Here is a 14,997-nt window from a genome sequence, read left to right on the forward strand (position 1 = left end):
TAGCATGAGTCAGCATTATTAACAATATGCATGTGCGGGCAGAATATATAAAAAGGACAGGTGTGCCATGCCGGGGGTGTGCCATCTTGTTGTACTAGAATAAAGTGCTGTTTTGCTCCATGTCAGCTCCTTGCACATTTTTCCAGTTGGGCAGCTCACCTCGAATCCCTCTCCAGCCCCCCTCAGCTGACACTCTCTGTCTCCCCTCCTTCCCCAAATTAGATTTTTCAGCCAGTGCGACTACATAGCCTAGTACACTCAGGAAAATAGTGCTTGAATTAAGGTAATGCTTGAAAGGTTTTAAATTGACTGTGTGATCTTGGATAATGTACATAATGTTTTAAGCTATAATTTCCCCATTTTCAAATTGGAAATAGTAATTCCTATCTGATAGGGCTGTTATGAGAATTTATATTCAACACACATAGATACATGTATGTACATATGTATATGCATGCCTATATATGTATATATAAATGCATATATATATATATCTTAGTTCAGTGAATGCTTAATAATTGGTAGCTGTTATTTTCTCAACATTCTAATTCAACTCTCAGAAGCCTCTTGTAGGCAGTAGACTTTGCTCAGGTAACAGTACTCTGAATGCTATATGATTTCTTCAAACGTCTACATCTGCTCTGCTCCAGGAATAGTCAGTCCTCTCTGTATTAATACGGTGAAAACAAATCCATGCACCTCAGTCTGCCTTCCTCCAACAGAAGGTAATGATAATTACTGCCTTCATAATAGTTATGAACTACCTTTCAGTAGTTAATGTTTATAAGTATGGACATTTCTGCCTTATGCTAGAAGCATTGTCATATGTTAGATTTCTTGACTTCAAACAGACCATTTTTATGAAAGAGCAAAATTTTGGTAGGGGAGGAATTTTATTACCTGAGGGAAAGGCATTCTCAGCTCCATATGACTTCTCCTAGTGACAGGATAATTTTTGAATGTGTAGAATTTGAGGATTTTAGGAGTGTCATTGGGACACCTAAATGTAGAAATGAATGACTAGAATTATAATGAAAGGGCTCCCCAGTGGGTGATTAGAAGGAAATAAGAGAACTTTGGAGGAACCTATGGTTAAAAAGTGAGAAGAGGAAATTCAGCAAAGACAAAATAGGTCAGAGATAAAAAGTACAAGCACATTTAAGTGTAGTTTCACAGAGTCAGAGAAAGTGGACCATAATCATGCAACAGCAACAACAAAAATAAGAGTCCAGCACCTTCTATGTTGTTTCTGCCATTCTTCAGTGTCTGATGACTTCTAAGGTATATGCTCTTTGCTTGCCAAAATCTATTGGAGAAAAACATAAAAGTGATTCAAGATTTCCAATATTTTTTGATTAATGGTAAGTGGTCAATGAAAACCTGTCTTTTTGCCAAAAAAGTCACTGCTGCTTTGGTTATTGTATTAAGGAGGATGTGGAATGACACCTCAGAGAAACTTTGGCAGTGATGCCATGGAAATAGCAGGAACTGTGTTTTAATGCTTTTTATTTTCCAAGAAAGCATACCATGTATATCTACATTTAGGATAAGAAAAATTGTTTCTATAGAGAATATGTATCATGCTTGTGACACATACAAGTAATTTTTAATCCTTTTTATTTCGAGAAAAAATATAAAAAAGTTTGCTTTCTACATAAATCTCTCAATCTCTTCTTTCTAGCTTTCTTTCCTCTCTTGTCTATGTGAGTGCTAAATTGCTCAAAGTCTAAATTATGGGTAATAATAAATATTAGTCTAGTTATGTTTAACTTATCTACACTTGTTTGAGTTATTTTAAATCTTAAAAGATCATATGAATATCTAAAATAAAGTTAATAATACAACTGTCACTAAAAGCCAATTAGTAGTGATGTTCCACATAAGTCTAGTTAATGAAAAATTTATACATAAAGAGGAGCACTCCACAAAAAGTTATAATTATTATTATTGCATTCTAAATAAAGGTGATATTGACTTGACCAGATTTCAATATTATCTATGATTAAGAATTTGCAAGCCTTTAGGATCTTTTATGATCTCTTTCTCAGGAAGCACACTGCATTCACCAAATCAGTGTGTTATTGCTATGTAATTCTAAACCATTAATGAAAATGAATTTACAAAATCTACTTTTCTTGACAATCTAAGTAAAGAAAGAAAAAAGTTGTTATTTTATAAATATGGCATGGACTTTTTATTGAACTTCATAATTACTCAAATTTTCCACGTTTGGTAATTTTGAATGATTTTATTGCTATCAGACTCTGTGCATCATTTATAATGTGTACATATTTAATATTCAACATATGTGCTTACTTCAGTGAATATTAGATTATCCCCAATACACAGAAAATATTCACCAAATTAAAATAAACTACCTCAAATTTTCCTTATTTAATCCTACCTTGGCCACTTCTCAGCTGTGTGACCTCAGGCAATCTATCACTCTTTGAGAGCTTCAGATTCCTCATCTTTAAAATGAAACCATCATTCACTTGCAGGGTCCTTGTGAAGATTAGAGAGAACATTCACTATGCATCTGGCAAAAGTTAGGTGCTCAATAATTGGTAGTTGTTAGCAGTAAATGAACTGAAGTCAGCAACCTCTACCCTCATCCTAAATAGGTACCCGGAAAGAAGCCAGTGACATGGGTATACCACTATGAAACATTGACTTTTACATCATTGGCATAGCCTTTCACTGACACTACAATACTAATTCAGTGTATCTTGAGATCAGAACAGTCATGTGGTTTTACAATCCCACCTGAAATTCAAAGAATCAGATAAAAATTAATTTCATAAAGCCAGGAGAAGGGCCAATCCGTGTAAAAACATTACCTGAGCACAGCTTTCATTAAACTTTTCCCGGTGTAACACTTCAGTCTTTGAGAATGAAGAATAGGTTTCTGAAGTATACAGGGCACAGGATCAGTGCCCTAAAATGAAATCTAAAATGATTTCTCTCCTTCGATGGATTTGTTTTGTCCCTGACCTAATTTCTATGCTAATATATAGGCTTCACAATTGCTTTATTCTCTGCACAGCCCATGCCTCTCCCTTCTTTCAAGTCTCCCAGGGACTGACTCCAGGGAGCAAGGCATATAGATACCATCAATAAACTGCATTTGGTTAACTGTTCATTATTCAGCGACTGCTGATCCGCTTTGTGGATTCTCCATGCTCTTTATTTTGTCTCTTCCTCAATCCTACTACCTTTCTTTTGATGATTTCACTGCTCATTATCACCTCTACCAGAAGTGAGAAGGAAGAATGTGAAATTTAAATGAGTCAAACATGACTTTTAAAATTTATTTTGAGGGTAAGGAGAGAAAGTTGAAAATGTGAGCTAAAATTAGGCCTGGAGTTTTTTGGATGACTTCACCCAGCTATTCTTATCCCCATTTAAGTGATGCTAATTGAGTTCTGAAAATAAAAGGACAGTTCAACCCTCTTATATCCATTCCTCTTGGAATACATGGAGAAAGAGGAGATATGTGAAATCTATTTACAAAAAGTTTTCTAAAAAAGAAAAGTACCAGTCAGAATAGAATAACTCTTAGAAAAGTTGCATTTGTAAGTTTCACAGTGCAGTGATGAATGTTTTAGAATACAAGTTTGTAGTCTTGTAAATCAGCTTATTTGCACCCTTTTCATACAAGTAATATAAATGTATATTTATTTTCTTAGCTAACTATCCAGCTTGTCTAGCAAAAGAACAAAAGTGCTGATTTTCTATTAGTCTCACAATTTCTGAGTTTTGTAGGGAATATGCAATAGGATTTTTTTGAAGTTTGTCTGATATACCTGAACAATAATTTACTCAAATCAGTTGTTTCTTAAAAAAATTTTATAAACTTGAAGAATTAATAAGATAATATAAAATAAAGTTATTAACTGGCATTTCTGGCAATGTTTAATAGAAAGGCTTTGGGAAATAATAGGTAGTTCTAAAAAATGCTATTTTTCTAAGTTATCCTCTAATATTGGAGATAATCCTGAGGCAGAAATCTACTACTATTTTAAGAAATAGGAGTATTTTGAGGATTTGCATTAGCTATGGGTCATCTCTCTTGCTCTCAGCTAATACATAGAATGAGGGCTAACTAGGTGACCCATGAAAAAACTTAGAACCTTGCAATACTTTCAAGTATACACGTAGGTATCATATACATTCATAGTGTATTTTAAGTCTATAAGCTGTGAGATGATCTAAGCTAGACAAACAGAGAAGTTTGTGTCTATGTATATGTATGTGTTTAGGAAACAGAAACTGACTAACAGAGGTTTTCTTCAAAAAGGCCTCATACAGCACATCCATGTCTATGATAATGTTTTTCTTATTGTAAGTGAGTGATAAGTATTTGATGACTTGAAGGCCATTTAAATGTATATAAACAGGCCCTAGATCCACCCATTCAGGTGAGACAGGTGTACCAGTGCAGAAAGATCATGTGCTTTGGAGGCTACAGACTGGGTTCCAGTTGGAATAGACACTGATAAATGTGTAATCTATATCTGTAAAATTGATACAGTAATATCTATATTATAAAACTGTTGTAAGGATTAAGTAAATAAACATGTAAAGGCCCCAGTAGTATGTTCAGAACATAACTACACTCAGTAAGTGCTTTATTATTTCTCAAATATATTAGTGGTTTTAAAAATGTGATCATCCCTCAACCTTGATTATGGGATCAGAAAATATATATATATATATATATATATATATATATATATATATACACACACACGTATTTACAAATGCATAATATGTTTATATGTATAAATTATATATTTTTGAAATAATATATTCTTAAAATGTATATATATAAACATATTTAATTACATATTTATAATTATTATATTATATTCATATGATATTTTGTGTCCTATATATTGTACTATTTACATTTACATACATACATATGTAATATATACATTATATATATACTCACACATATTTTAAGTCATCTAACGGGACTGCTAATTTCATATATTAACAAGCAAAATATAAAATAATCAAAATAAGGTCATATTCTGAGTTTGTATTTATTTACAATCTTGAATTAACCAGAATATTTATAGGACTATGGTTCAAAATAAATTTAAATATCTGTATATATATATTACTCACATGAAACTTTGTGAGTAGCATACTGTTATTAAAATACTTTAAATGGTACAGAATTAATTGAAAAACACAAACAAAAGCTATATGGAAAGCATAGTACTTCAAAATTTTAAAAATTTTAGGGTATGCTTGCTAATTGTACAAAGTTTGATAGACATTTGCGTGCTCACAGCTTCATAAAGAGTTAAAACTACAAGAGAAGGCTTGCAGTAAATAAAAAGCATTATTAACCATCAGTGATATAATGCAGTAAATAATGATCAAATTAACCTGTGTATCATTAATTAGTGTCTATTAACAACAGATGTGAGGTAAGCAATTTCCCTCATCTATGTGCATGTAATGAGTGTGGGTGTTTTTATAGGAAATTGAAACAGAGAGTTCTGATGACTTGTCCAAAGTCACAAAGTAACTTAGCAACAACCCAGAGAAGGACATCTGAATCCCCTGGCCGTTTAGTGTACCGTCTATTATATCACATTGTTTCCCTTGTCTATAGAAAAAATAAGCTTAGGAGGTTTATAATCTAGCTATTCTTCTAGACTGATTTTTACAAAACACCTGGGAAGCAGGCCCAGAGGAATTAGGATATCTGAGAAGTTCATAAGTATTATTATCAAGGGACTAATAGCTTAGAAGCTCTCTAAGTCGTCTTTAGAAAGAAATATGTGACACCAGATGGTAGGTCACAGGGCTGGCATCATAAGGAATAGGAGTTTGGGGGTGATTTCACAGTGCCCAGAAAGAAGGTGCAGGAGAAGAAAGAGGAGTATTTGGTCTTTTTTTTTTTTTTTTAAACACCCAATTACAATGTACACCTGCATGAAATCTCTGCTTAGATCTTCAAACAGAAAAGATAATAATGATTGGCTCAGTTAACAGTTTGGAATGTGACATGTAAGACATTACCTCAAATTGTGCTGGCCTTGAAGACAAAACTCCATGCAGGGTGCAATCATCACAGTAACTTAAAGCAACAAAGGTTATTATTGTTGGTCCAAATTCTATCTCCAGGATATTTAATTTCTGTGTCTCAATTTACATATAGTTCATATGGGCATAGCTTTTACACTCTAGAAAAAATCATTGCTGAATTCATAGATTTAATTTCTTGCCAACTTAATGAAGGGGAGGAGGAGTAATAATCCTTTTCATACAAAGCAGCTGGATGAAATGACCAGAAGTTGAGATTCTTCCGGGATGGGATATAGGGATACCCAAAAATGGTGCATCCATTGCAAAGTGGAGAAAGAAGGAGCTGAAGAGTCCAGGGAAATTTTGGACAATCCAGAAAGTAATTACAAAGAGGTGATGTCACTTCAAATGGATTGTCTTCATAAATGCTAGTTCCTGTGCAGTATCCTTGTAAACAAAGGACAAACTAAGGAAAGAAATTCCTATATTTTCACCAAAACAGAAGGTGAGTTGGAAAGGGAGAGAGCTGTAAGGGGATAGATATATAGTCTACCACTGTTGCTAACTGTATTGCTGTAGAATTAATTCAGATTGTGGGTCTAACCTGTATGTATTCTGACCATCAGTGAATTGCCTAATTCTGGCCTTGTGCCCCAAACTTCCAGACGCTGTAGATATTGTGGGAAGACATAAATAAAACACATTTCAGAAGCAGCTTGATACTGATTTTTGGAGTCAGATATGTTTCAACTACAGATCCCAAAGTAATTATTTACCAGTTATGGTAAAAGTTCAGCAGTAGAGTAGTAGAAGCAGCTGACGCAGTAAAGAGAGGCAGATCATAGTTCCCTGACTGTGTTTTGTTTCCTGTGTAATGGCCTTACACCTACATATACATGTCCCTCTGTGTGTTTACCACTGCATTAGTATTCCAATTTCACTCTATGGAGCTTAAATGAGCTAATTTTATAAGCCAGATGTATACAGAGTATTTTGCTTGTGATCTCCATGTATAGCCCCATTTGTGCAATAAGAAGCTGTTACACACACCAGTTATTTTGATGCAGTGTTTTGTCAATAGGTAGCATGCTGTGTCTCTAGGATTAGTGAGGATGGGGGGGAAATAGGAAGGGTCAGAAGCAAACCAATTAGCTCAGCTAAGCAACTTATATTCTAGTTAGCATACAGTAGAAGAAGAAAATTGAAGTGGTTCCAATGGAAAGCACAGAGATGTCAGATCTTTCTGTGACCCAAGAAGAGGACTTTTCTGTTCCAGGCGCAGTCACTAGTTACTCAGCCGGGAGGATTTTATGTTCAGGGCAGTGCACAGGATATATGGAAACCTAGTGATGAAGAGATATGTCTACTCAGGGAAAGGCCAATGGTCTTTTCCATTACTTACATGGCACCCTGCAGATCAAAAAGTATTTCACAATCTTAATGCACTGGAGTCTCTCACCAGCTCTGATTTTTATAAAGGAAGAAACATGTCAAATGTCAAATTTAGCGTCTGAGCCAGAGGGGATATCCTAGCATTTTGCACCACACTCCTCCAGGATTCCTTTCTAAAGAAATAATTTTCCCAGTAAGCATTCCAAGGGGGAAAAAAAAACGTAATAACTTGAAAAGTAACCATTTTTTTTTAAACCTAGGCTTCAGTGAGTGCCCTTAAAAAAAAAAGCAACCCTTAGAGAAATACGGTAGAATCACTTGCAGGCAAAACCACTCATTTTACCGCGCAATCATTTCCACTCTGCCTCAGCTCTTTACCTTAGCAAGTAGCTGCCTTTAAAGACCACCAGGCAGTCACCCAGAGACACTTGAGCCTGCAACTAGGAAACTGGCAGAAGCTCTGCCACCGCCAACAGCGACGCTTCAAAATTAAAGGATGTCGAAACCTTCACCGACTTCATATATTTGCTTTTCCGGTTCAGGCAGCCTTACAAAGAGTTTGAAATTCCTTCCCTCCGCAGAGAAAGTGGATTTTCTTTTTCTGTGCAAACGCTGCTGGATCCAAGTCTCTCGGAAAAACTGGTGGCAAAGCAGGCGTTTGGGGATCGCGCCCGTGATCGCTCTGTAGCGTCGACTTCCTCTCCCTCTCTTTTCAGATATAAATGCAGGCTTATTTATTTATTCTAATTCTCCCTCTCACGCTCGCAGCCTGTGGACTTGGTTTGTGACTGGTGTGGCTACAAGGGAGACTGGTGGGCGCGCGCCTTGGAGCCCGACCGGGTGGCGCCTCATCGCAGTGGTCAGATGCAAGTCCCCCATTCCGCCTCCTCCGGCGGGGTCTGGGTTTACCCGCGTCCGGGGCAGGAAGCCATGACCGTACCCCGGTGCCCCCTCGCCTTTCTGCCCCCCTTGAGCCGCTGTCCTTAATTGACGAGCCAGTGACTATTGGCTGAAGTTCCCCAGTGATTTGCATGCACAGAGGAGTGTCTCCTGCCGCCCTCCCGTCAGGAGCGCGCCGACTGCAGCCTCCCCGGGAATGCGCGGCCGAGGGGATGCGCGCAGCTCGTCGGCCCTGGCAGTGAGCTGGCGCCCGGCGACCTGGCACCCGCGCCTGGATATGGGGCGTCTAAGTCGTCCCAGGAGCAGCTTCAGCTACAGAAACCTGCCGGTAAGGGTTGGCGTCCAGGAGCCCCACGGTCCGGACAAGTTGCAGTACTGTGGGGCAGTTTCCACTCCTTGATCATTGTTTCAAACCTTTTACCTTAATCCAAACTTCACTGGTAGGTTGAGGGGGTGGAAAGGGAGTTTGGGATAGTGTCTTCATTTTAGCTAGGAATAGGCAAGTCCTTGGGTCGTGAGAAGAACTTTCTGAATCAGAAATGTAGGCAGATAAGGTGGAGGGGGTTGGGGGTGTGCTCAACTGGCTTTAAGATAAAGGGATACGGAGATTGTTTCTTGCGGCGGGCATCTGGCTATGACTGTCTCCTGCAATTGACAAATTGTTTTTGCGTAATCATTTTTCGCGTTTACTTCTCTTTCCCTAAGGGAGGGGTGTTACAGAGAGCTTGGTAGGGGGTGGAGGTTCAGATCCTTTCGATTTGATTTTAGATAAGTGCTAAAATGTAAAACAATTATTCTGACCTCACGTGTTTATTTAATGGGGTAGGGGTCCATGCTATTATTGTTGTTGTTATTATTATTATTGATATTGTTGTTATCCGTCTCATAGCAAAGGATGTTAACACATTTCGCGTTCTGGGGACCTTAGTGGTAGAAACATTTCAGTGGGAAATAAGGTACCCACATCTCAGTCCTCTCCACTACCAGCTCCCGCTCTGCCCAGGAACTACCCTGGTGGTTTCCCTGTCGCGTTGTGCAGCCCTCTCTACTCTGGTGTGAACTTACAGGGCTGTTTTATGGTTTGGGATTTGGAATGGTAACTGAGTGAGATGGTGATGGGGAGCCCTGCGGAGGGTGTGCGTCTGTGTGTGTGTGTGTGTGTGTGTGTGTGTGTGTGTGTAGAGAGGGTGTAGAATGTGAACAGAAAAATTAAGTTTTGGAGGCAGTATTGCTCCATAGATCATTCCTTTGCAGCAAGTTTCCTCTTCACCGCATTCTGACCAGGTTTGTCTCTGGGGAATGGGGATGCGCAAGGGGTTTCTGACTCCAAGCTCTCTGTTTCCCTGTGTGTAACAAGCCTTCTCTCCTCCCTCCCCGCCCCCCTCACCCGTTCAGCGTCTGCTTCTGTTTTTCCTCTTCGTGGGACCCTTCAATTGCCTGGCGAGTTACAGCCGGGCCACGGAGCTTCTGTACAGCCTGAACGAAGGACTGCCCGCCGGGGTGCTCATCGGCAGCCTGGCGGAGGACCTGCGGCTCTTGCCCCGCGCGGGGAGCCGGGACCCGCAGTCGCAGCCTACAGAACACAGCGGGACTGAGCTGAACCCCCCTCTCTCCTTCAGCCTGGCCTCCCAGGGACTGAGTGGCCAGTATGTGACCCTAGACAACCGCTCTGGGGAGCTGCACACTTCTGCCCAGGAAATTGACCGGGAGGAGCTGTGTCTTGAAGGGGGTGGAGGGGCTGCCTGGGGTGGCAGCATTTCCATCTCCTCTTCACCTTCCGCTGACTCTTGTCTTTTGCTTCTGGATGTACTGGTCCTGCCTCAGGAATACTTTAGGTTTGTGAAGGTGAAAATCGCTATCCGGGACATCAATGACAATGCCCCGCAGTTCCCTGTTTCCCAAATATCGGTTTGGGTCCCAGAAAATGCACCTGTAAACACCCGGCTGGCCATAGAACATCCTGCCATGGACCCAGATATAGGCACTAACGGGGTTCAGACCTACCGCCTACTAGACTATCATCGTATGTTCACTCTGGACGTGGAGGAGAATGAGAATGGGGAGCGCACCCCATACCTAATTGTCATGGGACTGTTGGACAGGGAGACCCAGGACCAGTATGTGAGCATCATCATAGCTGAGGATGGTGGGTCTCCACCACTGTTGGGCAGCGCCACCCTCACCATTGGTATAAGTGACATTAATGACAATTGCCCTCTCTTCACAGACTCACAGATTAATGTCACTGTGTATGGGAATGCTACAGTGGGCACACCTATTGCAGCTGTCCAGGCTGTGGATAGAGACTTGGGAAACAATGCTCAGATTACCTACTCTTATAGCCAGAAAGTTCCACTGGCATCCAAGGATTTATTCCATCTGGATGAAACCTCTGGAGTCATTAAACTGTTCAGTAAAATTGGAGGAAGTGTTCTGCAAACACACAAGCTCACCATCCTTGCTAATGGGCCAGGTTGCATCCCTGCCGTGATCACTGCCCTGGTGACCATTATCAAAGTCATTTTCAGACCACCTGAAATTGTCCCTCGTTATATAGCAAATGAGATCGATGGTATCGTTTACCTGAAAGAACTGGAACCTGTTAACACTCCAATTGCATTCTTCACCATAAGAGATCCGGAAGGTAAATACAAGGTGAACTGCTACCTGGAGGGTGAAGGACCATTCAGGTTATCACCCTACAAACCATACAATAATGAATATTTGCTAGAAACCACAAAGCCTTTGGATTATGAGCTCCAGCAGTTCTATGAAATAGCTGTGGTAGCCTGGAACTCTGAGGGATTTCATGTCAAAAAAATTATTAAAGTGCAACTTTTAGATGATAATGATAATGCTCCTGTTTTCCTTCAACCCTTGGTAGAATTAACCATTGAAGAAAACAATGCACCCAATGCCTTTTTGACCAAGCTAGATGCTACAGATGCTGACAGTGGAGAGAGAGGCCAAGTTTCATATTTTCTGGGACCTGATGCTCCGTCATATTTTTCCTTAGACAGTGTCACAGGAATTCTGACAGTTTCTACTCAGCTGGACCGAGAAGAGAAGGAAAAGTACAGGTACACCGTCAGAGCTGTTGACTCTGGGAAGCCGCCCAGAGAATCGGTAGCCACCGTGGCTATCACAGTGCTGGATAAAAATGACAATAGCCCTAGGTTCATCAACAAGGACTTCAGCTTCTTTGTACCAGAGAACTTTCCAGGATATGGTGAGATTGGAGTAATTAGTGTAACAGATGCCGATGCTGGGCAGAATGGATGGGTCGCCCTCTCCATGGTGAACCAGAGCGATATTTTTGTCATAGACACAGGAAAGGGCATGCTGAGAGCTAAAGTCTCCTTGGACAGAGAGCAGCAGAGCTCCTATACTTTGTGGGTTGAAGCTGTTGATGGGGGTGAGCCTCCCCTCTCCTCCACTGCAAAAATCACAATTCTCCTTCTAGATATCAATGATAACCCTCCTCTTGTTTTATTTCCTCAGTCTAACATGTCCTACCTTTTGGTACTACCCTCTACTCTCCCTGGCTCCCCAGTTACAGAGGTCTATGCAGTTGACAAAGACACAGGCATGAATGCCGTCATAGCTTACAGCATCATAGGGAGAAGAGGTCCTAGGCCTGAGTCCTTTAGGATTGACCCTAAAACGGGCAACATTACTTTGGAAGAGGCATTGATGCAAACAGACTATGGGCTCCACCGCTTGCTGGTAAAAGTGAGTGATCATGGTTATCCTGAACCTCTCCATTCCACAGTCATGGTGAACCTGTTTGTCAATGACACAGTCAGTAATGAGAGCTACATTGAGAGTCTTTTAAGAAAAGAATCAGAAATTAATATAGAGGAGAAACAACCGCAGATCTCAATCGAACCGACTCATAGGAAAGTTGAACCTGGGTCTTGCATGCCCACATTAGTAGCTCTGTCTGTAATAAGCTTGGGTTCTATCACTCTTGTAACAGGGATGGGCATATACATCTGTTTAAGGAGAGGGAAGACGCATCATAGGGAGGATGAAAATTTGGAAGTACAAATTCCATTAAAAGGAAAAATTGACTTGAATGTGAGAGAGAGGAAACCAATGGATATTTCTAATATTTGATATTTCACTGGGGATGTTAAAACAGAGATCTTTTAACTGGCTTTGGGGAGACTTTCACCACCCAAGCAAGACAGGTGGCAGTTCCAATGAAGGACGACAAATTTATAATGTGTACTATATTGTAAATAGCTGTTTACAGGTTTTTAAATTCAAAATCAGAGGTTATAAAATGTGTACAGCATTTTTTAATGAAAATAAGTACTAATAGCTATCGAACTGTAATTAAAAAAAAAAGCTTAGACATGATTTGCAGCTTTCATACATAAAGCAGATGACTGTTAAAACCTGGGAGTAAGGTAAGAAAATGGTACATCGCATTTTTTTGTCTGAAAAGTCCTTTAACCACAAGAGGGCATCAGCTGCTCCTTTGCAGGGAACTGTTTTGAGGTATTGTACATGACAATTGTACATGAAGTTAATGAAAGAGTATATTTTAAATATATTATTTTTAACATTTAACAAAGATGAAATTAAAAGTAGATGGAATTTCACCCCACTTAAATGTATGATAAAAAAAGAAAAGAAATGCATTTGTAAACAGAATGTTTATCACCTAACAAGTACATCGTGTATGATTTGAAATAGAAGGCATCACAAAGAAACACAATTCTTCTTTAGCGAGGATAGAATCTTTGCCTGTGTTAAAGATCTGACCTGATGAAGAGCATCTCACTTTCTCCGTACTCCAATTGCTTTCTGTTTGCTTTATCCACTGCACTTGCTATTATTATGGGGGGAAATATATAGTCTTTCTTACAGAAAATGTAATTAGAAATTGTGTCCAAGAAAAGTAGCCAGAAGCAAAGATATTTTTCAATCCTTAGTTGCTTCATAGGTGTTCATGACATTTTGATGCTTTCACAACTTGTTAATAGAACTTTATACTTGGGTTATATATTAGATTTGTATATGCTTAAACTCATCCATTACATAAGAAAAGACAAAATAATAGTAAACCAAAATTATTCAAGAAGCTGGTGGACACTACTGGTTGTTTTAGCTGGACCTTTTACATGAAAGTTATATTTATCTTTTTGTTGGTGTTTAGGTTTGTTGGCTACGTTTCTGGCTTCCTTTCTTCGGCTTTGGATTAGGGCCAAGAGTTTATTCGTCAGCCCAGCAGCAGATTTCTTTGATAATTTAGCTTTTATGGAACCCTTTGCAGTGAAGCAAGCTAGTTCATCAGTGATTGATTACCTTCACTTAATTGTGTGAGCTGGCAGTTTTATTTTATATGAGAACTATAGCAAAATTATTTCTGTAAACAAAGAGTAAGTGTAAAACTTAAACTGGATCATTCTACTTTTTGGCATCATGTGTCTGTACTGTACCAAAAGTGTTTATATGTCTGCAAATTAAAGGTATATATTTTCATAATTTCTTTCTCATCTTTACCATTTTATATTTGAACATGGGCTTGTTCTTTCACTGAAGTGCCTGTTAATGGCATTTGTTTGCTTTTAGAGGTAAATGTGGGTAAATTGTAAATATTCTGTTATGCTAAAGTTTATATTAAACTAATTCATTACTCAATTAAATATTGGGTAAACTATTAAATATGTGTGTAGTTATAGACATATATATAATAGAAAGAGGTATGCCTATGTGTTTGATAGTTCACATGGAAATTTATACCCATGCATCTGTGCATGCATATTAATTTATTATCAACTTAGACTCAATTATAAACACTCATTTTATTACATATAGCAAATCCTCTGTTAGCTGTGTTACAAGTGTTTTCAATGAATTTTAAAATAAAAATACATTGAGAAAAAAGAATTGAATACAAAAACCCAAGACCTTTTGAATATGTATTAAGTCATTTTTCTTGTTTTAATCAACTTGACAATTTAAATAAATAAAAGCATATGAAGCAGTAGTGTTTGTTACAAAAATGAAATATATTTTTATCAGAAATTCCTTTTGTATGAGAGGCACCTGAGCTAAGAAACTAAGATCATTTAGCCCCCAAAACTTTTCATTTATAATTGACATAGAGCAATGAAGGAAACCATCCTCCACCAGTCATTTTTATATCTTATTTCTCTCTTTTAAAGGAAAGAACTATATGTGAAACAAGTAGCACCATTAAAAAAAAAAATGGTCCTCCACAAATGCAGTGTTTTAATCACCATTTCTAAATTTGAAGAAGGTTCATGTGTTTGGGGGTATGGACTTCATCTCCAGCATGAAAAATGTCTGTAACATTAATAAAAGGACGCATTTCTGAATAATTTCTTGTGCCAAGATTTCCTTGACAAAAACATCTCATTCACATTAAAAACATTTATAACAAGGAAAGTGAAAATAAATTAAGCTCAAAGATAAAAGCCCCTTTTTTACTAACACCTTGTGCTAGAATGGATGCCAAAATGTATGCTAATCATGTCAATGTTGTTAGTTGAGCTGGCACAAAAATAAACGTTCCATTCATTAAAAACCCTAATATCCATTTAACAGTTTGAGAACCAGCGAGTCCTCTTTCCCCAATTTAATGAAGAAGAGATTGCTCTGATCTTTGCACTGCCAAATCCA

At 38.6% G+C, this 14,997-nt stretch overlaps 1 protein-coding gene and 1 long non-coding RNA gene across 2 annotated transcripts in view; one reads left to right on the forward strand and one right to left on the reverse strand.

Moving 5' to 3' along the window:
• Nucleotides 1-7,952, reverse strand: part of LOC116668741 — a 40,695-nt gene extending 32,743 nt beyond the window's left edge. The window contains exons 1-2 of the long non-coding RNA XR_004325987.1: nt 7,819-7,952; nt 1,236-1,306 (exon numbers count right to left, since the gene is read on the reverse strand). This is a non-coding gene — a long non-coding RNA (uncharacterized LOC116668741). The remainder of the gene's footprint in view (nt 1-1,235; nt 1,307-7,818) is intronic.
• On the forward strand, nt 7,860-13,836 carry PCDH20 (protocadherin 20). The gene is made up of 2 exons (XM_006191292.3): nt 7,860-8,668; nt 9,736-13,836. Exons 1-2 carry the CDS (start codon nt 8,537-8,539, stop codon nt 12,457-12,459), a joined length of 2,856 nt encoding a protein of 951 aa, XP_006191354.2. The 5' UTR covers nt 7,860-8,536; the 3' UTR covers nt 12,460-13,836.
• The last annotated feature ends 1,161 nt before the right edge of the window (nt 13,837-14,997 follow it).

The sequence above is a fragment of the Camelus ferus genome, chromosome 14, assembly GCF_009834535.1.
Source record: "Camelus ferus isolate YT-003-E chromosome 14, BCGSAC_Cfer_1.0, whole genome shotgun sequence".
In the NCBI taxonomy this organism is placed as follows: Eukaryota; Metazoa; Chordata; class Mammalia; order Artiodactyla; family Camelidae; genus Camelus; species Camelus ferus.

Excerpts from the sequence above, each read along its gene's own strand:
- PCDH20 (XM_006191292.3), top strand. The coding sequence starts at position 8,537 with ATGCGCGGCCGAGGGGATGCGCGCAGCTCGTCGGCCCTGGCAGTGAGC. Across the intron at positions 8,669-9,735 it reads TCAGCTACAGAAACCTGCCG|CGTCTGCTTCTGTTTTTCCT; the intron begins GTAAGGGTTGGC and ends TCACCCGTTCAG.